At 37.3% G+C, this 24,947-nt stretch overlaps 1 protein-coding gene across 1 annotated transcript in view; it reads left to right on the top strand.

The window, feature by feature from the left end:
- The first annotated feature begins 1,236 nt into the window (after nucleotides 1-1,236).
- The window catches only part of RAPGEF2 (Rap guanine nucleotide exchange factor (GEF) 2), a 45,164-nt gene continuing 21,453 nt past the window's right edge, over nucleotides 1,237-24,947 (top strand). Inside the window, 11 exon segments of the mRNA XM_010154781.1 lie at nucleotides 1,237-1,245; nucleotides 2,502-2,633; nucleotides 11,536-11,713; nucleotides 13,467-13,603; nucleotides 14,099-14,257; nucleotides 15,940-16,092; nucleotides 16,466-16,630; nucleotides 17,907-18,014; nucleotides 18,104-18,307; nucleotides 18,401-18,509; nucleotides 20,682-20,928. Coding sequence (XP_010153083.1) covers nucleotides 11,560-11,713; nucleotides 13,467-13,603; nucleotides 14,099-14,257; nucleotides 15,940-16,092; nucleotides 16,466-16,630; nucleotides 17,907-18,014; nucleotides 18,104-18,307; nucleotides 18,401-18,509; nucleotides 20,682-20,928 — 1,436 coding nt within the window. The 5' untranslated portion in view covers nucleotides 1,237-1,245; nucleotides 2,502-2,633; nucleotides 11,536-11,559.

Raw genomic sequence — 24,947 nt, 5'->3', positions numbered from 1 at the left:
AGCATGTGCTTTCTGCTTGTGAATAGTCCTGTTTGATTAGGATCAAAGTGACTAGTTAGTTTGCCCTAAGTAAAATGCCGGCTTCTGATGTTCTGCTGTTACTGCTTGGCAAGTCCAGCTCATGTAGCATGGCTTTGATTTGAGGAGTTATTCTGAAATCAGTAATCACCAATCATTCCGTTGATTGTCTACAGTCAAAACAACTTGGAAGGCTTGCTTTTATTTGCCATGTGTTTCATCAGTTATTGTGGAATCCCCTGTCTTCTCCTATTGCCTGTGTAGTAACAAAACATAAACTCTTGCTGTTCATTTAGAACACTAACATGCAGTCATTATATTAAACATAACTTGATTTTATTTTTGAGCATACTAACTGGATTTGCTTTGATGTATGGTTCTTAAGAATTGTTCTTGGATTGATAAAAAATAAATACAATTGTTAGTGACATGGAGATATTTGAAGAGCACTATGAAAAATTGAACATGTTTGGCTGGGCTCAAGACACTATTGATATGCACCTCCCTATTCAGTGAATATTTATTTGTGGTTGAAATAGTTATTACTTTTTAAAATATAAAGTTCTCAAAACATTGTATCTTTGAGTTATGATTAAATGTGCGAATCTGATTTGTGCATGCATCTCAATAATATGTAAGACTTCTACTGGGAAATAAACCTAGACTACTTCAATTCTAAAAGATTGTACTTTTAGGAGTATTCATCAACATATTGCTGTGGTCATTCATTTACTATACATTACAATACATTCTACCGATGGAATGTATGCTTATTTACAGAATTCTTCATAATAAGAAAGGAATATAATGGCCTGAATATCTGTAAATACTATTCAGTTCTGTGCTATTTCAAAAGGGAAGCAGGCAGAGACAACAGACAATGTAACTAATGCACACAGTATTTTCTCCTTCTGGTATAGCAAGAACAGTGGTGAGCATAATTAGTTTTTTCTGGAGGCAGCATTCATGGCTGTATGTATAATAGTATTTGCTTTTGTTAATTGCCCTTTCTTTGTTGATTGGTATATGAAGATCAACTCTGTCTCTAGGCTTACTGTAGCTTTTTAGGATTGTTAATGTCTGCTTCTTGATTTTAGCCTGTCTTCCAGGTAAAATATTAAGGAAGAATTGCTTAGAATGTAGCCATTCTTGCTATCACTGATGCAGTCATGCTGTGATAAGGAAGAAGTTCTTTCCAGGTGTATTAAGAATAGGAAACGCCAGTCAGTCTAAAATAGACCAAGGTTTCCGGTTGTCTATGCTTTCACCACAAATATTAAAGCCAGAGTTCTTTCAGGGCATGTTCCATAAGCAGACTTAAACCAGGCCAAGAGCAGTAAAATCATTCAGTACTTTTAACCATACAGAGCTAATAATTTTCTCAGTCAACGCTCTCTTGTGACTTGCAGATGACTTTTCTCATAACCTTTTATACTGATCGACCTCCTGTATCTCAGTGCTGAATGAGCTTTTATTTTAATTTCCAGCCAGGGAGAAGGGTAATAGCACCAAGGTAGCATTCATAACTGACATGTAAGAATATCTACCTTGTCTGAGTTGAAACAACCAAAAAAAAATGAACAAGGGATTCTTAAATTATTGAAACATTTATTGCATACCAAAATTGATACATTAACATACTTTTATTAGGGATGCAAGCTTCTTAGAGAGGAGTAATTTGCCCCTGAAATAACATTTAAATAATTCTTCAGACCACAAATACTTTCCTTTATCAGATTTTTTCCTTCTGCAGTCTGGCAGCTTTTACAGTTCTGAAAGATTTTAATGGAAGCTGTGTGTATAAAGCAGTAGTAAAAATATACATTACAAATTTTAGTGAATGATTGTTCAATGATACAATATACTGTTTCAATTGAGTCTTCAGCGTGTGTGAGCAAACTCATTTTGGGATTGTAGCTCTTTACATTTGGGTCAGTCTTCGTACGTTTCCTATTTGCTATCATATTATTTGGCTCAGAGTGTAACAAGATAGCTTGGAGGCTTTGATTTTACTTGTCTGTAATGTACGTTGTCAACTTGAGAGTCAAAAGAGTTAGCCAAATCCAGAGCAGTGCTTTTTTTTTTTAAAGTATGTGACTTTATTGGCTCTTAATTCCACTCTAATGGGAAACCATTGATACTGAAACTAGCACTGTATTCATAGGCCCTTCAATTCTATCCAAGCCCTATAGCAAGATACTGAAGAGTTTTGGCATAAGGGTTGTTGCTTCACTGGTGTTTGTCCTTGGATACATGGGGTTTTGAAATTCTCTTATTTGCAGGGATTTGGTGGTATTTTGCCAACCTCTGCATGAATTAAAAAAAAACCAGTCTAAAACTTTTATGCTGCATTCTCAAGCCCCAGTGGTTTTGTTAATACACTTGGTACTGGCAGAGAGTAAAGTGTGACATAAATGATTTTAATTCATTTTGCTGTGTATCTACCTCAAATTGTAATGATGCTTTTTTTGCTCCACCTATAGCTTCCTGCAGATTTCACAAAGCTGCACCTTACTGACAGTCTCCACCCACAGGTGACCCACGTTTCGTCTAGTCACTCAGGATGTAGCATCACTAGTGATTCAGGAAGCAGCAGTCTTTCTGATATCTACCAGGTAAGACTGGAATGGATGCTGATGGGAGGTGCAATGGCCAACAGTTTTGACATAAATAGCTGAATGCCCATGCTATTGTTTATTGTTAATTGTTGCTGAGCAGCACTCAATAGATCTCAAAAAAATTATTTTTGTTTGAGTTGTAATAATTTCAGGGGTTTACCCACCATTTGCTACATCTAATGCTTGAAAAGGCGGCAAGTAACCCGCAGCACAGGGACGTGACGCGTGTTGCCATAATTTGTCCAGTTCCGAGTCAGCAATGCAGAGATACAGCATTTTGCAACATTTCAGGATTGCACTTCATTAATTTCGTTTGTAATTTGTGATTCTGGGGAGGAAAACTTCGGCATAGGGAGCCAGTGTGGCCTCTGCAGCAGGTATCCATGGTGGGACCTAGGAGGTGAGGCGGTTCTGTTCCTGACTCCAGCACTGCACCTCGTCTTTCTATCTGATTTGCCGTATGTATTGTGGCAGCTATGGTATTTACGGATCAGCATTTCAAAACCATAGATTTAGGACCTTGTAATGTAAGGGATTTTCTTCTTCTTGATGGTGTATTTTACAGTTCTTGGATGTTTTGGCAGGGAGAAAGAAATAGGCTGTGGACAGCCTGTGCTGGCCTGACTTGAGGGGCATATTCCAGTTTTCCCATCCTATAGAGACCTAGTACAAACCTCTTGGTAGTGCTTTCTCTCCTGGCTATCCTGGGAAAGATGAGGAGGTTGAACTGATGAGACTTTTAAAGTTGTGTTATTTCTGGGGAACTGCTTGTCCTCAACACCTGTGCTCTTCATTTGGAGCAGCTTGAGTTGGAGAGACTATGAAACTGATTCAGAGTGTCTGTAGAGCAATTGGGGAATTATATGTGCTTCCTCTAAATATAAATTAAAAACAAAAAAATAAAAAGTTTAGATCCTTCATTTGTTTACAGCTCTTGTAATGTCAATGAGGAGAATTTATCCTTCTGATAAGAAACGATACCAATTTATTTTTTAAAAAATGAACAAATCTAAGTAAAATGTTGTTCTATCAAAGTGATTGTAAAAAATCTAACAATACCAATTCTTCATGAGATACAGTTTACTAGAAAAGGAATAATTCTTGTTTGGGATGCTTTTAAAATGCAAGTGGGTTCATTTAAATAATGTGTAAAGCATCATCTATGCAAATACATAGAACTTCAGCTGTGAACATAGTTGTAGCATGTAGTCTGCTTTAGGCGAATAAGCTTGTAGGCTTATTCGTGGGAGAAGATGGGCTATGAAAAGGTCCCGGTTCAATTTAGATAGTAATTGCAGTAATGTAAAGGTTTGTTTTTGCGTAAAATGTCAAAGTAACTGACCAGTTCAGGCAAAGCATATGTCAGAATGTTTGACAGAATTTATTCTGAAGAGAGAATGACTTTTGAGACAGGATTTAGGTTTATACAGTGAGGGTGAAGAAGATGTAAAATAAGCTTTGTTCTTCACATCTTCTATAGATTTTCATACCTTTCATTCCAAAGATTTCAGACTTGAACATAAAAATAACAAGTACCTCTAGAGACACAATTGTAGGTGGCATTTAGTTATAGTCATGCAGTTACTCTCTAGATAATTTGCAAGTACATTTTTGCAGAGTTTCAGCAAAACTTCTGTAAGTTTGAAAAAGATCACTGAATTTCTGTGAAATTAAATAAAATACTATACAGAAACTTTAGAGAAATACGTCTTTCTGTAGTCACCAACCAGATTTATCAACGGGATGGTTGCTGTTCAGAGGGAGTTAATGGTTTTGTGAAATATTTGCATGAGAAAAATTTATTTTTAATTTAGTTAAAGAACCTGAGGAAACGTCATTCTTGGTGATCTTAAAAATATGTTTCCTTCAGTTACTCTAGACTTAACTGATTTAAAGATGATGGCATAGATGTACCTAAGTGAGTAATTATTAAAGTAACCTATGTCGATATCAACATTAAGAAATATGAGTATGTATTGTGGAATGTAACCTCATGTTTTTGTACTAATACATATACTTAAAAAAAGATTTATTTTTAAAAATGAATTGATAAGTTCAGGTGTGGAAACTGGTGAGGCACTGGAACAGGTTGCCCAGAGAAGTTGTGAATGCCTCATCCCTGGAAGTGTTCAAGGCCAGGCTGGATGTGGCTTTGAGCAACCTGGTCTAGTGGAAGGTGTCCCTGCCCATGGCAGGGGGGGTTGGAACTAGATGGTCTTTAAGGTCCCTTCCAACCCAAACCATTCTATGATTCTAAGATTCTGTGAAACTTAAGGTTTTTTAATTCTTGAATTTAACTTTATGGTACCACACAGATTCACAGATTCACACTGATTCACAGAGTGGTGGTGGTTGGAAGGGACCTCTAGAGATCATCTCCTCCTTCCAGAGCAGGCTCCCCTAGAGCAGATCACACAGGAACAAGTCTCCAGAGGAGACTCCCCCACCTCCCTGGGCAGCCTGTTCCAGTGCTCTGTCACCCTCACAGGGAAGAAGTGTTTCCTCATGTTCAGGCTGAACCTTCTGTTTTCCAGTTTATGGCCACTGCCCCTAGTCCTGTCAATGGACACCACTGAGAAGAGCCTGGCCCCATCCTCCTGACACCTACCCTTTAGATACTGATAAGCATTGATAAGATCCCTGCTCAGCCTCCTCTTCTCCAAGCTAAACAGACCCAACTCTCTCAGCCTTTCCTCATGTGGAAGGTGCTCCAGGTCCCTCATCATCCTAGTGACCCTGTACTGGACCCTCTCCACTAGGTCCTTGTCCTTCATGAACCGAGGAGACCAGAAGGGGACACAAGTATTGTTTGACTTAAAGTTTTATAATACTGTAGTAAATCATTGATTTCTTATCACAGTTTCAGTCATGAAGGAATATAATGTAGCAATGTTAAGTTAGGTTTAAGTACTGCTACAAATAAAACCACAACAAAATAAAATGGCTCTAATTTGAATTCTCTGGGGTCAAGTCAAGGATTAAATAAACAGAAATATTTTCTTTAATTGAGAGATTGGATCAGTCATTCTCTCTCAATTGTTTACCTTTTAATTTGTTTGCAAGTGATTATTCAAAAATAGTAAACCATAACCAAATCATGTCCATACCACTTTTTTAATTTCAAATTTAATAGGTCTTAGGCAAAGCTCAGTACTGTTGTTTTTCTGATACTTATGTTCTAGCTATAAAGGCATTTTTCTGTGCAGTAGATGGATTTCTGTTCATTATGCTTAAGTGCAAAGGAATGATTTAGAAAGATTGCCATCTTTCAGTTGGTAAAATAAAATAAATGTTTTCTTTTTAAAATTGTATTATTAATTAGATCTTTACTGTTGAAATCTGAGCGAATGATACGTGATGTTTTGCATCCTAGTAAGCTTTAGTTCTGTAGCCTTAGGAGCAGCTGTTTGCAGTGGAAATATGTTCATGGGTTTTTAAGATTTTTTTTTTCCTTTAAATAAATCATGAAGCTGAATCTTCAGATGCTTTCAGCATTGAGCTGAGAATATTTCCTTTGAAATATTAATGCTGTAACTAAATTTGTTTGTCAAATGTTGCACATGAAAGAACTTCTTTTAGGATAAGAAGTACTTGCCAAAATAAAATAAATAATCCTTTGTGTTTACCACACCCAAGTCTCAAATATATTTCAGGTGCCAATCAGTAAGGTCCTTAAATGTTGTTGCTTTTATTTTAGGAAATAAGTTCATGAAGTGACTAACTCTAATGGGGATGGAGAGGAAGGGGATGCTGAATGTGAATAGACTGTGTGCCAGCTTGCATTTGCCAAGAGCAATACTGGTGTTGACTTGGCAAAGCAAATCATTCGCTGCTGCTTCATGGGTACAGCCGCTCACTCCTACCTCTCAGGCTTTGTTAACCCTTCCTACGTGGAGCCCTTTACCTGCTCCTGTGTGCTGCTTAATGCTTCCCGTACCTGTCACCTGTATTACCAGATGATGATCCTGGTTTGGGGGCAGGGGTATTTAGGCCTGTGAAGGTGTGTTATTCCCCCTAAAGAGTTTTGGGAAGGCGTTGTTGTGTTGTCTTGGCTCTTTCTGTTGCCAGCCTTTCTTTGCCTTATCCTGTCCTCAGCCTGGTGGCTTCCTGCCGGCCTTACGTGCCCTCTGCTGTCTGCCCAGATACTCTTGGTGGTATAGGAAACCGGGAACATCCTTTCCGAGACCCTCCCAGGATGTGTGTTTTGCTTGGAAATTTTCAAGAAGTCAACTTTATTTTCCCACGAGTGTGATACAGTAGAAGAGAGGCCCGCCTTCCACAAAGTCTTCCTGAGGGAGCCCAAACTTTTACCTCTCAAACCAGAGAGTCCATGCAGCCTGCCCCTAAGTCACTGTATGCAAAATGAAGAGGTTTTAACTTAATCTTAAGTCAGGCTTCCTGACGGTATTGGTCTCTGCAGTGCAGGGCTCTGGGAAGTGTAAGGATGCCTGAAATGATGGCCTACTGAACTTCTCCCCCCACCCCCCAGTTTCGGCTGAGTCCTGTGCAGTACCTTACCACTCCTGGTGAGTTCAGGTCCTCCAATCTATTCTGCAGTTTGTAGCCCAGGAGCAACTTCCCGAGTCCCTGGTCTGTGTGTGCCTCTGGCCACAGCAGACATTTCTCCATTTTGAGACCGTGTCAGTCAGTTGGCCGTAGAGGAGGATGCCGTTACTGGCGTGCGTTGTCTGGACTTTTAGGTTTTTCTGTCTCTAGGGAGGAACAGACTGACTGCTGTGACAGGTGCAGGCTGCTGGGTTGTAAATTTTATAACAGATAACAAAAGAGCAAACATGAAGAGAGAGCTCAGTGAAAATCTTAGGCTAAGGAGTTTTAGGGTATTTCATGACCATTTGCACTCATGTCAGCCGAGTATGAAAAGAGAACTTTACTGCCTTAGGTTTATGTGTGGTTTGTGTGCATGTAATAATTGTAATTGATTGTAATGTATATAAGTAATAAACAAATACATATTATAGTTACATGGATTGAATTTCATAGCAATTTGTTGAGTTTTTAAACCTTTACTTGGTGAGTTGAAAGCTAATGAAAGACAAAACCAAAGCCATGATTTTTCTCAGTGGAGAAGCTGGACCCAATGTATCTGTATGACAGGAGGAAATATTTACAGCTAGTGGGACTTGGGCAAGTGATTTCATGAGAGGTGTAGTGATGTTCTTGGTGTTTTGTGTCAGTATCAGCTTAAAAATTAGGAAGTAAAAAAAAGAATGTTTTCACTAACAAGCATTCTTAATTTCATTTTCAGTTTATTTTTTTAGCCATGAAACTGCAATGATTGAAAAATAACGTGGGGGTATTTTTTGAGCTGAGCTTGGCTGCATTCTTCGTTATTTTCACGGACTTGAAGGACTGCACCGGACAACGACAATGTTTCTTCTATGCCTTTTTTTTTTTTCCTTATTTTTTTTTCCTGTTTTTCCTCCCTGCGCCTTCCTTTTCCCACCCATCTGATTCAGTCCAGGAGCCAAAGGCTAACTGAGAACTTGTGCAAGATTCCTTTACTTTACATATTTTCCTAGTTATTTTATGGTATTTGTTTAATTAGCTGTAGTTACTCAAATCTAGAAGTGATTTTTGGACTTGGAGATCCTTAGCAGTTGGAGCAATCATTTTTGTATTAGTACAATACTACCTTTTATAGACACTGCTTAAAATTGGTCAGGTTTTCCTTAGGTAGTAAATGTGAAATAACTCTTACCCTCTGGCTTGAAATTGTCTCTCTTGGTCTTCTGACTTTCTTGTTGGTGTCGTGACAAATAAAATATTAGGCTGTCACTATTATGTGATTCCTTTGAAGCTTCAGCAAATTTCTCATGCTGTCTTTCCAACTGTGAAGAAAATTTTTATCGCAGCTGGTATTCAGACTTCGGAGTGACACTGTTTTCTGCTTTGCTGCAACCGGCATTTTTCCTACATGTAGATCTCGGTAGACTTATTTAAGTGAAGCTAATTTCTCTTATTACCTAAGAAACAAAGGACAACATGCACCTATGAAAGCCCTGATTTCTGAGGTGTATTTCGTCCTTGAATACGTGCCCTGAGATGCCCTAAGCATCATGATTGACTGTAGTACAAATTCTGTTGTGTATTCGTCATGTGATCTGGATTTTCTACCACTGAGGTTTATAAGGAAGCCCCTATCCTCTAAGGACCTAATTGAGGTTTTCCGTTTAGTCTTGCAGAAATGCATGGCTGTTGCTTCACAACTGTGGGTTCATGTGTGGACATGTTTGATGTCTGTAACACGTGAGGGAGTACAAAAGTACTCAAAGTGGGTGGGTTATGAAGTTTGACATGTCAGCAAGTGGACCTTGAATACTTAATGTCATACCTGATGCTACTAAGCCTCATGAAGCTATTTGCAGTAGTTGTGTACATAAATCAGTGTGTGCTTTTACCACGAAGACAGGTCCAATTATTCTTAATAATGTAACAAAAGTCATGCAAAACTTTGTGCATGTATAAACAGAAGGAGCCCTTATGGGATGAGTTGTGTTTCTTTACTACTGTGTGTGCATATTGCCTATGCAGAAAGCCTATGTTTGTGTTCCTTTGCTAACATTTGCATAATCATAACATTTTCAGAAAGTTGCTTGAAAAAATGTGGAGTTTTTTTTTCTTAAAAGATAAGATTTATTTTTAAAAGTGTCTAATTTAAATTAATACATTTTCTTAAGACTCTGTGGATTGTTACATTCAATTCTGAGCTGCTTTGTTGCAGTGGTTTGTATTTTTTGATAACAAGTAAGTTAGAAATAGTTGCTTTGTCATTCAGGTTTCTACCAATAACCTCAGCTGTCAAAAAGATTTAATGAGCTCTGTGAAAAGTGATCATCTTCAGGAATTGCTTGTAGCCTTTAGTAGTATTTTTGAAGTATTTTCTAAATACAAAGTTGCATTCAATTTCAGTGTGAGAATCTTTTTCAAATAGCATCAACTTTTCTAGATGATAGAGCTTTGACTTTTGTCTGGGTGAGTTTCATAATTTTAGGGTAGTCTAATAACTTGTCTTTTAATAATCAGGTTTCATGCAATGTGTGGAATTTTCTCATGTATGCTAGCATTGTGTGACTAGATTTAGTTCTGCATTCATTTTACTGATGTGCTTTATAATCTGAGCAGGCAGGAGGGGCGCTTGTTAGTAATGGTAAGGTTTGCAAAATTGACCGTGAATTAGTCAGTCCCACTGTCACTGGAATTGTCACTGTTGGAGACTTCTGATTCTGACAGATTAGTGTCATAAGCTGTGTGTCTACTGACTCATCGTCACTAATTTTTCCACCAGTCACTTTTGATGAAGGCTGTTTTGAAAGAGTGGTTACAGCAACTGTTTCATATATATCCTGCATGTTAACACAGTAGGACAGCTAATGAAAATACTGCTCTCCATGCTGTCATTTTTGTGATTTTGTATGCCAGTAACATTGTTCTTTATTCTGCTTAAGAAATGCTCAGCATTTTTTCCTAAAAAAAAAAAAGAAAAAAAACACCCAAAAAACTCAAAAGTGAAAATGATGTGACTCTTGTGTAGGTGCTTTTATAATCTCTTTTATATTAACAGGACCCTGTTGCAAAGCCTGTGTTGTGCTGTAGGACAGAAGCATTTAAGAGTGACACTAGCTGCCATGACCCGTCTCCAGCCATATGTTCCCATTCCTAAGGTGGCTGTGTGGAATGGCATTACAGTAACAGATGTCAGCCACAGATAGTGAGGCTGAGGGTTGGGGAAGATGATTCTACCAATGCAATTTGTCTTACCTCCTCTGTGTTTGGAGGGTGACCTAGTTTTGGGTGTGTGTTTTTTGGTGTTTTTTTTTTTTTAACCAATGTGAGAGACAGATCGATAAAACAGGCTTTAGTAGCCATGTTTGCCCCGTGTAGTATTTTTGAAGTAGGTGTGAATGCATTGTGTCCTTCCAGAGTCTCGGAAACAAACCGTGCCTATGAGGCATGTGAAACTTGATTTCTCAAGCCATGGCTTAAAACTTGCTCATTGGAAGCGTGCATTTCCTCAAAAATTGTTAGCTGAGCCTTGACAGCTGCTGTGCTATTAAATCAGGTTCTGAGAAAAAGCAGCTTTATCAGCTGTGACAGACAAATGTTTGTGGGATTTATTAAGGGTTTGGACTTAAAACTGAATCATTAAAATGTATTTACCTTTAGGTGCTATACTGGTGTCCTCAGGCTATATACAGGCTATGTTTTCCTTTATTATAATACAATTTAAAGGAGGTTAAGTTGGGCGGATATTCTGTATAGTCCATCTGTGGTGTTTAAGCAGTGACTTTGCATTTTTTTCTGCATCTGTAAATTCTTACACAGTTTATCAGCAAATGAAAGCCGTATCTAACTATGTTCAACTAGAACTGTAAAAGAAAAATACCGTCCTAGGTTACTGGGAGATAGGAAAATTGCTGTAGCGTTTTGATCCTGTACTTATTGCCCATAACTGTCTACTTAAAATCACATTGCATTCCTAAGTGTCTGAAAATGTAAATATGGGGTGGGAACAGAAACTGTTTTAAATTAACTCTTTATTTTTAAAAAATATATTCAGCTAATATTCCAGGAAATTGTTCCTTGAAATATTGCCTTCAATTCTCCCAGGACCTTCTGATTATTTAATGTGTTGAATCCTGTTTATGTGTGGCTGATTGAAACAAGTGTTAAAAGTCCTTTTTAAACAATGGGTTTGGGTTGATTAATTGTTTTAAAAAGGTGTGCAAAGGAAAAGCAATGTAAAACAATACTGAGTGAAACTGAGTGATGTGTTAGGTGATAGAATTCAGTTCTGTACATTTAACTAGAAAACTATAGCAGTGAAGAACACATCTGAATGTTTTAATTATTTTTTTTAATTGTTTATACTTGGATTTAGGCTACAGAAAGTGAGACTGGTGATATGGATCTCAGTGGGTTGCCAGAGACAGCAGTGGATTCTGAGGATGATGATGATGAAGAAGACATTGAAAGGGCATCAGATCCTTTAATGAGTAGGGATATTGTTAGAGACTGCTTGGAGAAGGACCCGATAGACAGGACAGATGATGACATTGGTAAGTATTGCAGTGTAGCAAAATACTGTCAAAATTATTATTCTTGACCAAAAAAAAAAAACTACTTTTTGAGTTTGAGGCCTTATTTTAATCATCGGCTTTTGTGGTTGTTAAGTTTTAGTGTTTATTCTATAGGTTGATTTATAAATGTATAAATTCAGCCAGTGAATGAGTACGGCCAAAGAAGAGGAAAACACACATAATAGGGGTGAACACTATTAGATGCTGGTCCTTTCGATTTCAAGCTTCAACATCTAATTGATATCAGAACTGGTTTATGAAATAAACATCATTGTGTACTGGAAAACAGACAGAACCTTGGCAAAGTCAACATTAATGTCAACACTGGATGCTTATTACATCAAATTTTTTAATTGTCATTTGGGATGTTGTGTCTGGTTTTTAAGCAGATATAAATGTGTTAAACATTTAAAGCTGTTAAGACCTTTACGTAAATGTGCGTCTAATCAAACTCATTTGCTCTGTTAACATACAGGTTAATACATTGAAACCAAAGCAGAACTGGAATTCAAATTACTACAATTTCTAATCTAATCTGTTTCACTGGCTGAGTTTTATTTTGTTTCTTTTATTCAAGTATGACTAGATGATGATTAAGGCTGATTATCAGATAATTAAGGGACTGGAGCATCTCTTACTTCAGGAAGGTCTAAGAGGTTGGATTGTTCAGCCTAGAGAAGAGAAGACTCAGGGGGATGCACTGATGCATACCAATACCTGAAGTGAAGGTGTAAAGAAGACAGAGCCAGGTTTTTCCTCAGTGGTGCCCACAGAGAGGACCAGAGGCAGTGAGCACAAACTGAAACACAGGAAGCTCCATCTGACTACCAGGAAACATTATTTTTTACTGTGACTAGGCACTGGCACAGGTTGCCCAGAGAGGTGGTAGAGAGGTCTCCCTACATACTCAAAAACCGTCTGTATGTGGTCAGTTTGCTGTAGGTGGCCCTGCTTGAGCAGGCAGTTTGCCTAGATGGCCTCCAGAGGTCCCTTCCAATCTCAACAATTCAGTGATTCTGAGTAAATAAAAATTTAGGAAAAAAATGAGGTGCTATTGACTACTTTCAGTAGTTTTTTTAGATCACATTGAATGCAAAAATTCCTAGCAGTTAGGGCATATAATCCCTCAGGAGGACTCCTAAGAAAAACTGAGTTCTGTAGTTATGAACAATGTAAAAACCAAAAATAAGGGAGAAGTTTGCTGTTGAGTACAAGGGCAACTGCAGTGCGTGCAGAAGACAGGACAGCAGTAATCCTGTCTGGCCCATCCAAGGGGAACTTTCTGAATCTGCCAGATGGTGATCAAGTGCAATTTGCTGTTAAGTTTAGTCTAGGGAAGGATGGCTTTACCAATGAACTTGCTCAGTTTTGTTGAAGTTCCCTTCTTAATGTCTTGCTGTGTTTTGTATAGGCCTATCATGGTCTTACGGGAACTATTGCCCTGGGTGGAGTACTACAAATATCATTGGTTCTATTCAGAGCTCTTGGTTACATTACAATTCTTGCATTATGCTGACTTTTACTTTGCAGGGCTTCTATTGATGATATGACCAGCCAGTCTGTGTCTACAAAATACCCAGTAATTACAACAGGCCACTGTGCATGATTTATTAGTACACAGAAACGATTGTGCAGCGTTTTAGCTTAAGTAGCCTCGGGCATCTTGCTGGAGAACTGTCTTTACTGTGCTTTGTTTTGACATACACGACTCAGTGGGCTTTTTCTCCTTCAGAACAACTACTGGAATTCATGCATCAGTTGCCTGCTTTTGCCAACATGACAATGTCAGTGAGGAGAGAGCTCTGTGCTGTAATGGTGTTTGCAGTTGTGGAGAGAGCAGGAACTATTGTACTGAACGATGGGGAAGAGGTCAGTAGAAGTTGCTTTGGATTCTCCTGTTATACCAAACATCCCAGATTGCACAGGGGTTTTGTTGCTAAAAAAAAATAAATAATAAATTTGAGCAGGTAAATTAAGCCTCTTTGTTCTGCATTAGTTTGCAAGCTTTTGTTAAAGCACCCACACAACATTTTGTATGCAATAAAGAATAATAAAATACTTTTCATAGTGTACAAAATGCTTCATGCCTATTGGAGCTGATTTTTGGGAGTTTATTTCAGTGTTTAAATGGTATTTTAAAACTTTTTTTTTCAATCTTATATAAGCTATTAATGTTAAACTCATCCCAGTTTTCTTGAGCTGGGAATAGCTGCACATTTAAGGTAAACTAGCTTATAAATGTTTTCAATAGGTGCTAAAAATAAATTTTCTTTTGGAAAAATTGGGAGGGTTGTATCTGTACAATATGATATTACTGTGTTAAGTGATTCAGCCTTCATGTACCCTGCAACATTTGATTTGTAGCTGGATTCCTGGTCAGTCATTTTGAATGGCTCTGTGGAGGTGACATACCCTGATGGAAGAACAGAGATACTCTGCATGGGGAATAGTTTTGGTGTTTCCCCTACCATGGAAAAGGAATATATGAAAGGAGTGATGAAAACAAAAGTGGATGACTGCCAGGTAGAGTGTCAGACTGTAATATGTGCAAATTTGCATATATATGGGTGTAATGCAACTTGATACCTGGATGCAGTTTTACTTTCAACTGAACATACATGTAAAATCTCTAGTCCATAACCCTGTACCATAGTTGGGAAATGTCTCCTGCATACCCACGGCCTGGGAAGTAGAATTCTTTTCATCTGGATAGGGATCGTTGTGGATGAAGAGGTTTGTCTACATGCTTTCTCCAGAACTTTAGACCCAGCAGTCTGTTGCATTACATCCATTGCTTCAAACTTTCCCTTAGTAGCATCTCTAGGTCTGTTAGCCATTACAAGCTCTTTTAATTCTACAAGTAATAGCAAATCTTCCTTATTTGACTCAGCTACTGAATCTAAAATGAATACAAGTTCTTTCTCCCATAGAGTGAGTGGAAAGTCTCCTACGTTCAGCCTTTCTGGCCTTTCAAGGAAAATGCCCTGATGTTCCCTGTAACACAAGCAGTCGGATGTAAGGAATGCTTCACAGCATAAAACTACTATCCTTATCTGGATGTGTCATTGCTATTTGGTTGTTCCCATCCAGAAAATAATAGCCACGCCTTGGGTGAATTTTGCTTGGTCCTGCTGGCTATTAAGTACATGCCCTTTTAAATGAGTGTAAAAGTATATTAATCGAGTCACCTGGTTTAGTTTGCCCATCTAACTTCCAAAAAATGCATAAACAATATCTTGTTAGGTTGTTTTGCAACAAGTCCAAACTGTGGGACTTCCATTTCAGCTATTACTAGCTGCTTGGCTATAGAAAAAGTATGTAAATTATTACAAAGAATGCAGATGAAAATACTATCTCTGTGAATCTCATGTCCTAAGTATGTAAATGATGATTTAACATCTTTTCAATCACAAGAAACGCTTTTATTTCCTTTGAGTTAAATACCCAAGTTCATATAAGAAGACAGTTTAATCTTGCCCCAATAAATAGACAAAGGTATAAAACTCTTACCAAATTACAGAAGACAATTCATAGTGTGTACAGCATTTTTTTTCCCTAAGATGTAGTTGGGTGGTCATAATTGTATTTGCATAGTGTAGGTGCTAGGAATAAACTTAAGATACTTATTCTTGTACTTGTTCAAGGCTGTGCAGGTGATTGTATAAATTTCTTTTCCTGCTGTATGCTTTAATCCAGAAGTAATTTGTTTCTGTGTGTCTGCACTCACGTAATTAAATAAATTTTAGTTTGCTTAATGATTGACTTAAATTCATTTTTAATAGGTATTTATTTAAATTATTTACTACAGCAATGGGCAGAAAAAATAAAAGCTAGCTTTCTCCTTCAATCTCTTAACCCTTCGAAATACCACACAAAAGCTTGCAGGGGAGAAAAAATACCAGCTAGGATACTGAGCTTCATCTCCAGCAGAGGGAAGGTCAAAGCAGCTAAACAAAAATGGCTGATAATGCTAAATCATTTTGCTCTGATAAATCTTGGTCTCCTCTAAGTGCAAGACTGTAGTGGAAGTACTGTGCTTGTATTTTCATTTGCTAACTACAGCTGAACTGCTGGAAAGACAAACTTGGCTCAGGGGGTTGAGGAACTGCTTTATCTCCTATCTTAATAGAGTACTTGTGTCTTAAGTCTAAATGCTTTTCTGAAGATTTTACCTTTTAATACTGGTGCGCAATGATTCTTTCCAGTTTGTTTGTATAGCCCAGCAAGATTACTGCCGTATCCTCAATCAAGTGGAAAAGAACATGCAGAAGGTGGAAGAGGAAGGGGAAATAGTGATGGTGAAGGAGCACAGGGAGCTTGATCGCACTGGCACAAGAAAAGGTCACATTGTCATCAAGGTAAAAGCAAAAGAGGGGGAGTGTCTTGCAGAAGTCTGTGTTCTGTAAGCTTCTAACTTGGCAAGTTAGTTCCAGGATTAGTTGAGATATATATATATATATATATGTAAAAATACAGCTTTGAAAATAGACAGCTAATATTTCTATTTTTTCTCTTTACAATTCTGCACTAGGTGATTTTTATAGAAATTAGTTACATAATCTTTTTAAAATTTCTTATCACCATGTTTAAGCTGGTATGCCTGCATAGCTAATCAGTCAATAGATGCCAGTATTCTTTCTAGTGTAATGCATCTTCACTGTGTTATAAGAAAACAAATTTGCATTTACTGAATATCTGTTCTAATAACTAAGATTTTAATTTTTTTAATAGGGAACAGCTGAAAGGTTGACTATGCATTTGGTGGAAGAGCACTCTGTGGTAGACCCAACATTTATAGAAGACTTCCTGTTGACATATCGGACCTTTCTTTCCAGCCCAATGGAAGTGGGCAAGAAGTTGTTGGAGTGGTTCAATGACCCCAGCCTCAGGGATAAGGTTAAAATCCCATGAATTACATTCCTGTTACCATTTGCATCAAAATATAAGCTATTAAGAATAAAATATGTTTTAGGGACAATGAGGAAACTGAGTAAGATGGTTACAAATAGTTGGTCATGTATTTTAATGGCAGAACATATGGATAAAACTAAGAAAATATTTTTCCTTATTTTATTTATGTCCTCAAGCAAGGTAAATTACCCATGTCTTACATTGTGAACACACATCAAGGTATCTTAATTCCTTGCAAGTATAGGAATAATCAGTATTTTTATTTAATATAATTCAGTAGAATGCTGTTGTGTCTTGAAATTTGAGCATTATAAATAAGTTCTCTGTCTTCCATACATAATACTAGTTAACACAACTTGGCAATAATTTGTTTTCGTATAAAGAGACTAGAAAATATAGCCATTGTTTAGAATCTGTTGACCCTTCTGCAGCATTAAAAAAACCCAAACAAACACCCACCCAAACACAAGAAAGCAATCAAACATCCTCTTCCCTGAACAAAACTGGCATGATGGAAGAATAAGGCCCTGTATATCCAGTTTTGGCTCCCCTGTCTATCCTGTCTAGCCTGTGTTTCACACTGTAATACGGTATTTTCAGTTGTATACAATTTTCTTATGTAAAAAACCTAGTAAAAATTTCCATAATTCCTTTTTTTTTTTCCCAAATTTGAAACCAAAGGAAATGATATCTATAAGGTTAAAGAGGAAGTTGGTTTTCAACTTTTATTGAAACGTAGGTATTTCTTCTAGAAATGCTGTACATCTCTGCCTTGGAGGCAGGATCTTACGTTTTGCAGAAAGGCTAGGGTTTGCAGCTAATACTGTTTAGCATAGGCTTGTTACAGCTTCAGAGCTGTAATATTGGAGTTCATTTTTAAACTTATTTTTCTTGTCCTCCAAAGGGATTGTTGTTCTAAGTCAGAAATGGATCCAACTCATTGCCCTGTATCTGTGTGCTCTATTCCCTACTCAATCAAATTTGATACCACCAGTGTTAATTTTCTAACTCATAGTATTCTTTATGAAATACAACATCCAATTGCTTATACAAGAGAAAGCAATTTCAATACTTAAATTGTTCTATTCTCCTGGTAAATGATTGCATATTAGTAAAGTTAGGTTAGAGTGTGTATATATACAATATTTAGGATTCCAGTGGAAGATTACAGGGACGTTAAGGAGCAGTATTTTAACGGTCTTAGCACTAGTGCTGTTGAAGGTATGCCTGGGAAATATGTATATTATTGATTAACTTTCAGGTTACACGGGTAGTATTGTTGTGGGTGAACAATCACTTCAATGATTTTGAAGGAGATCCTGCTATGACTCGATTTCTGGAGGAATTTGAGAACAATTTGGAGAGGGAGGTAAGAGTGGTGGATCTTCTGACAGTCTGGGATGGCTGGGGGTAGCCAGGCTGTTGTTACATATAACTCATTACGGTTTTCTCTTGTAGAAAATGGGTGGACATTTGAGGCTGTTAAATATTGCTTGTGCTGCTAAAGCTAAACGAAGATTGATAACCTTAACAAAGCCATCTCGAGAAGCCCCTTTGCCTTTTGTCTTGCTGGGCGGGTCAGAAAAGGGATTTGGAATTTTTGTTGACAGTGTAGATTTTGGTAGCAAAGCTACAGAAGCAGGCTTGAAACGTGGAGACCAGGTATGTAATCTTAAATTATCTTTTTTATTTATTTACTCTTTTGTTTCCTTTCTCTTCACTAAATAAAAATAACACTATCTGTTTCGCTTTCAGATACTGGAAGTGAATGGTCAAAACTTTGAAAACATTCAGCTGTCAAAAGCCATGGAAATCCTTAGAAATAACACTCATCTGTCTATCACTGTGAAAACCAATTTATTTGGTAAGTTTGCACTTTTTATTCTAATTTAGATGGAGTCTTAAATTATTTCTTTTAGTAGCTTAAAATAGTTTAGTTGGAAACATTTTAGTACTGGGGAGAATAGAAAAAGGAACCTTGCAGGTCCTAAAATACCTAGTTCATAATAGCAGAGAAAAAAATTTATGAATAGGGTCTTCCATAAAGTGACTCATGCTGACATATGCATGTTTCTTGTTAGGAGGAACTATTGCAACCATTTAGCTTGAACTTATAAAAGGTGTTTTTACATGTAACGTGTGGTCCTTTCTCAAGAAAAGAAGCCTCTTCTGGCTTTTCAGTTGGTCAGTGATCTCAAACTGTCTGCTGAATTTGCTCATAGTGTTCAGTCCATGCTTACAATGAGTGCAGCAAGGTTCTTTCCAGCCGTGGTGAAACCACCTCACTACCTTCTGAGCCTGTTCTCTTCATTTCTCCCTCTAACAAGTACTAACACAGGCATGAAAGGAGTCTTTAAGCAGCTCAGGACCTCAGTTAGCATCATAAGTAATTAATAGTTTGTGGGGGTTTTTTTTTTGTTTTTACCACTGGGATTTGGATTATCTATGTAATTTAGTGATGTGTTCCCCAAGTATCTCTTTCAGGATCAGGTTCTTTGTCACAAATAAGTAGGGCAGAACATTACCACAGGATGTCACTGCACTAGTGACACTGGTGATTAAATGTGCTTAGGTTGTCAAATGCATTTCCTGGGTTGTTTTTTTCTTTTTTGATTTGCAGTAGAGTTTAATATTTCCATTGTTACTAAGAATTAAGGCATTTCTTAATACATCTGTATATGCTTGTTTAGCAATATGTGCTTGTTTTTCTGTGTGTAAGGTCTGTGTAACTATCCTTCGCACACTACGTTTTTGGATCTCATGTTCCTTTAATGTGTTTGAGATTAAAACTGATTTCTTCAGAAGCCTGTGTTTTTTTCTCAGTTTTTAATCTTGTTGCTCTGCTGCAAATACCGAAATCGCATCTCAGTAGAGTCTTACAACAGTTACTTTTTGTGTATTGCATGCAGTATTACTTATCGACAAATCCTAAAAGGAGAGTTACCTTTTTTAACAGCATCTTTGTATCTGTATCTAATTTCTCTCTCCAACCCCCAGCTCCTATTCAGCTGTACAGTTATTGACCTGGATTACTCTCCTCCATTTTTCTTTGTGTCTCTTTCTGGAAGCTGTTTGAATTCTCTTGGTGATTTGATGTGTACCTCTGGAGATAAGGATGACTATGAAGCACAAAATAATACATAATAATAAAACCTAGCTCCTAATACCCATCCTTAGCTGGTTGTCCTTATTCCTGCTTTCTACAATTCCTTGGTTTTAATTATCAGCTTTCATTTATTATTAGAAATCAAGTCATCAGACGATTTTTCCATTTATATATGGAGACTTCCTGTCACACTCAGAATGCTATGACTTGCTCTCCAGATCAGTTTTGGTTTTATTTATTTAGATATATAACCATTTTTGTAATGTAGAAGTAGTAGTAGAACAACTAATTCACAAATTCATCAGATGTTTCTGCCTCAGAGATCACTTTTTGCTAGGGAAAGGAGGCAGTTTGGGAAGGGGTTTTTTTGTATATCTGGCAGGTGGATGCAATAGCCCTACCAAACATCCAGGTGTCTCAATAGTACTTTCTTATGTTCTCCTTATGACTTTGTTGCAGCTTCCCTTCTGATTTCTGTTTTTTTTCATCCTGTTGCTAATAATATCTCGTCCATCTGAGAAGTTTTATTGCTGGCTGGCTGTTTAATACCTTCTTCCTTTGTTGTTAGTTTTCATCTCACATTTTTATCTAGTGTGCTCTTTGACGCCTTCGTCTCTTCTGCAGAAGCCTGTGTCCTCAGGTGGGCAAGTCAAAGTCCTTCTGCTGGCACCATCCATGCAACTGTGTGGTTGTCTACGATACTTCTATTCTGAGCTGGGCCAATTCACTGATTTTTCTGATTCATACTACAGAAAATGAATGTCCTTTTTAAAATATAATTTTTTTCAAGTCTCATACCTAAATGCATGTGATACTTGAATTGACAGAATATCCTAATTGGTTTTTTTTTAATGATTAATATTAAACTGGTCTGGTGCAGAGATTTTTTGTTTTACATTTTTGTTCTCTTTTCTTTCCTCCCTTGTACAGTTTTTAAAGAACTCTTAACACGGTTGTCAGAGGAAAAAAGAAATGGTGCTCCCCACCTGCCTAAAATTGGTGATATTAAAAAGGCGAGTCGTTATTCCATCCCAGACCTTGCTGTTGATGTGGAGCAGGTAATAGGATTAGAAAAAGTGAATAAGAAAAGTAAAGCCAACACAGTTGGGGGAAGAAATAAATTAAAGAAGATACTTGACAAGACTCGAATCAGTATTCTGCCTCAGAAACCGTACAAGTGAGTTTTTTTTATTTCCTCTAAAATATTTGGTTTGTGTTAAATTTTAATAGTTTCTCATGATACTTATAATTTGCCATGATATTTTTTTTATTTGTTAATACAAACCATGCTTATTTCTGAAAAAATATACTAGAAAATACTAGTTTTAGTATTTGATTAGACTAACAACAGTGCAGCATCTGACATCAGTATATGGACGTATTTTACTACTTAAGGATAAAGTGGGGGCACAACTACAACTACTTTTTCATGTTATTTCCTGGTTTCTTTTGTTGTGTGGTTTTTGTTTTGTGTGTTTTTTTTTTTTAAGAGGACTGTTACCTGGAACCATCCCAGGCAATTAATTTCAGAATAACCCTGCAAGCAGGTTTGCTTGCAAATGGTTGATATGAGCAATGATTTCAATTTATCCACATTCCAGTGGTCTATAAGAATTTGTGTGCTGCCATAAGGGAGACTGAGGTTAAAATTTTAAATTTGGTTCTTCCTTTAAAAAAACCCCTCAATTCTAAATATGGTACTTGTTGTCTTGTATTCTATGATCACTTTTAGAAATACAGGTCTGATAAGGATTTTGGAAACAATAGAAAAAAGAGTTTCATATAATTTTATAGGACTCTGGGTGGCATCAGTGGGGAAAAAGAATTGTAGAGGGTAGTTGATGTGTAATCAGTGTTTTCGCCTGCATTTTTCTTTTCTGTGTCTCATCAAGGAAAAAAAAAAATCTATTCCTTGTAAATTAGTTGAAAAGACACTGCTTTAAAAAAAGTTTGCTTAACTAATGTTAGGTATTCCCTACTAAATGAATGCTCTTCTGAAACATTAGAAATAGAATGTTAGTAATCTAATGGTTAAATGAATATGTATTATTATATGGAAATAATGGATATTTCTTAAATTGATGCAGATACATTTCAGCAGAGGAGAATCTGTAAATCCTCTTTTTATGTTGTCTTTAGAATGTTTTCTTCTATTTGACCAGTCCTGTGTGCTTTTTCCTCTGATGAGCCATGCATACTGTTAGACATGTTTTTTTGTGTTGTCCATCATTGTTCACAACCCTTGCATAAAACTTTCTTGTTGGTCTTCTTTTTTGTTTTTTTTCTTTGATTCCTTTCATTTTTGCACTTTTTCTGTGCAGGGACCTCTTTGGGTAAGACTCAGAAACAGTACACTTGACCTATTTTCTTTGCTAGCTTTACTTCATATGTTATATATAGTAATTTGTCTGCAAAGCCTGTTAACATTCAGTTGTTTGTGTCTGCACGGTTTCTGCATAGAGGTGTGTAGCTGTAGACTTACCTGTTTTGTGCTTTTTTTCCCTGTGTTGTGTAGAAACTTCTCTCTTGTTCTTCCTAATAATGAATGATGTTGCATATATTAAGGGACTTACATATTCTCGCATGTTTTTAAATACCAAAAATCAAGGGTTGAAAATGCTGATTTGCTCGTTAATTAAAGTAGGTATTTAAAGACTTGGTGAGTCAGCTAGCTTATGAGGTGAAACTGTCTGCCTGGTTTTTTTTTTTTTTTAACATGAATACTGCAGAGGTCTCCAATGCCTCCAGAATGTATCCAGTTAAAACCAGCCTTTAAACTAGAATGAGGTCACTTGTAGAGAGAACTTGTCTGCTTCCTGAGACATTAAATCAGTATCAAAGATAAATCAGTTTGAGCAGGAGGCAACGCCTTCCTTCAGCCTTGCTTTTTTGTCCAATAATGTCAAGTAACTTCTTAATCTGAGCAAACAACACCATCCCCTCTGGATCTACCAGGAGATCTCTCCTCCAGCTTCCCTTGAAGTGTGCTTCTGGCTACAGCCTCCACTCTCTTTGCTTTCTGTACTCTTCTCATCCAGAGGGGTTTCGTGGTCTGTAGGCTCAGTTGCTGCAAATAAGGACTAAACACAACTTCCACCTCTAGCAAAGTTTTGTCTGGTCCATAGCACAGCATCCCAGACAAAGAAGCAGCTTTCCCCCCCCATTTGCAACCCTGTAGTGGGATGCACAGTATACTGTATTTTGAAGGAAGATGACTCTGCCATTCCATTATTCCTTCTACCATTAGCAGGAAAGTTAGTTCTTAGTTTAATGCTTTCTCCCTCCATGGCAAATGCATACTGAAAGCAATAGAAATGCCTTTCCTTTAAAACAACGATCTCCTTTCACCAGCAGTAATAAAATATTTTACCTAACAGGAGGGGCAGTTGATCTTCATGGGACCTGGAATTTTCTAGTATTGCTATTTGTATCTGAAATTTAACTGTAGGAACATTACTTTTTTTTTTTAAACCCTAACATCTGTCAGTTGATCCACTTTGCTGAAGCAACTTCAGTCATGATGTACAGGATAGGTGTAAGAGTATAAAACTGACAGACTGCAAAAGGAATACATAATGCTAGTGAAGCTCTTAATATAAGGGGGAGAGGGGTCACGTTGTCTGAATTTGGTTTTAATTTGGAGGAAATACTGGCATTGGCACTTTTATGAGATACATAGTTGTTTAGAAACAATGTAAAGCATTTTGAGGTGCATGGGCTTTGGGTTGTTTCTTTTTGTGCTTACTTGTTTGTGTATGTTTGGAGTGGTTCCTGCTTAAAAGACAAGACGTCGATTGCTGCAAAACCTTACAGTTGTAGTGAAAGACTTGTGGCTTAGCGTAGAAGTGCTGTGTGCTGAGTTGATCATCGCTGCTTGTCACAGTGTTTTGTGATTTATGTGGAAGTACAAAAATACAGATGTTCAGATTCAGCTTTACTTCTGATTGAGAAAGAATCCAAGAACTTTTTTTTCAGTAGACTTGTGTGTTTGTCACTCTTGGCTTATGGTTTACACTTCATAAAATATTTTGGTAATGTAGTGTTACCTTTTTTTTTTTTTAAAAAAAAAAAACCAAAACAACAGGAAAGCCCAAACATCCTACAGAGATACCCCTCCAACCTTTGCATTGCCTTGTAAAAAGCAGTTGCTGTGTCCATGTAGTTAAATTGTCTTAAATGCCCAGAGATACTGTCCTGGCTTCCCAGAGTACAGTTCAATTCATAGCACTTAAAGAAGTGGTACCAGAGTGTACTTGGTAAAGTAATTCATTGGTAAGCACAAAAGCAGGCTTGTGCCTTAACAGCTCAACAGGAATAATTATCAGGCCCTTAATTGCTTCTGTTTAGGTTTTCTGAGGATGGATAGAATACCAGACAAAAGCTTAAGTGCCTCAAATTAGGATACAACTGGTCATTTGTGTTGCATCATTTAATTTATTATCCTGACTTCTTAGAGTTGCAGAAGTTTGCAGTGAAATATAAGTTTTTGTTTATGCTTTATTTACATGTGTAGATAGAGCTTTAGATGTGCTTGGCTTTTAAAAAGGCTTTGCATATAGTAGCTAAATTATTAATCATTTTCAATTTCTATAATAGCTGTTATTCAACATTTCACACCCTCAGAGTATTTTACTAAGGATTTGCAACTGTATATCTAATGGAAAAGTTGAATGGTGAGCTCCAACTCAACGTCCTGTAGCAGTTGTTCTTCACTTGCTGATTATGAGCTCAAAAGCAATAAGCAAATTAGTACCTACTGTAGTATGATGATAGCTGTCTCTGACCCATCGGGCACTACTGGCCTCCTTTGGGAACCTGGCTTCTACAGTTTCATAGACAGAATCCTTCACCTTCATCACAAATACTTTACTTAGAGCTGTCAGGCACTTTGGAAAGGGGATACCGGTAGCACCCAAGTGCGGATGCTTGCCTTAGCATTCCAAGTTAGCTGGTATCGCTTCAGTCACATACGGTGAAGAGAAGCTCAGAGGTTTTACAGGGTAGGGAAATGGATGATCTCAATGAATCGTCTTGTATCTGTCTTGAAAAATCTTAGTTTGTGTGGCTACAGTATGTCCCAGAGTACCGTTGCAAATCCTATCTGTGATGGGGTGTGAGACTTGTGAAATTCAGGTCTTAAAAAACAGCACTGAGGGGACAGCAGCATTAGTCCAAGTTCGGGTGGTGGGGTGGAGC

Source organism: Eurypyga helias, unplaced genomic scaffold, assembly GCF_000690775.1.
Source record: "Eurypyga helias isolate BGI_N326 unplaced genomic scaffold, ASM69077v1 scaffold10517, whole genome shotgun sequence".
NCBI lineage: Eukaryota > Metazoa > Chordata > Aves > Eurypygiformes > Eurypygidae > Eurypyga > Eurypyga helias.
This window is presented reverse-complemented; position numbering and strand designations above follow the sequence as displayed.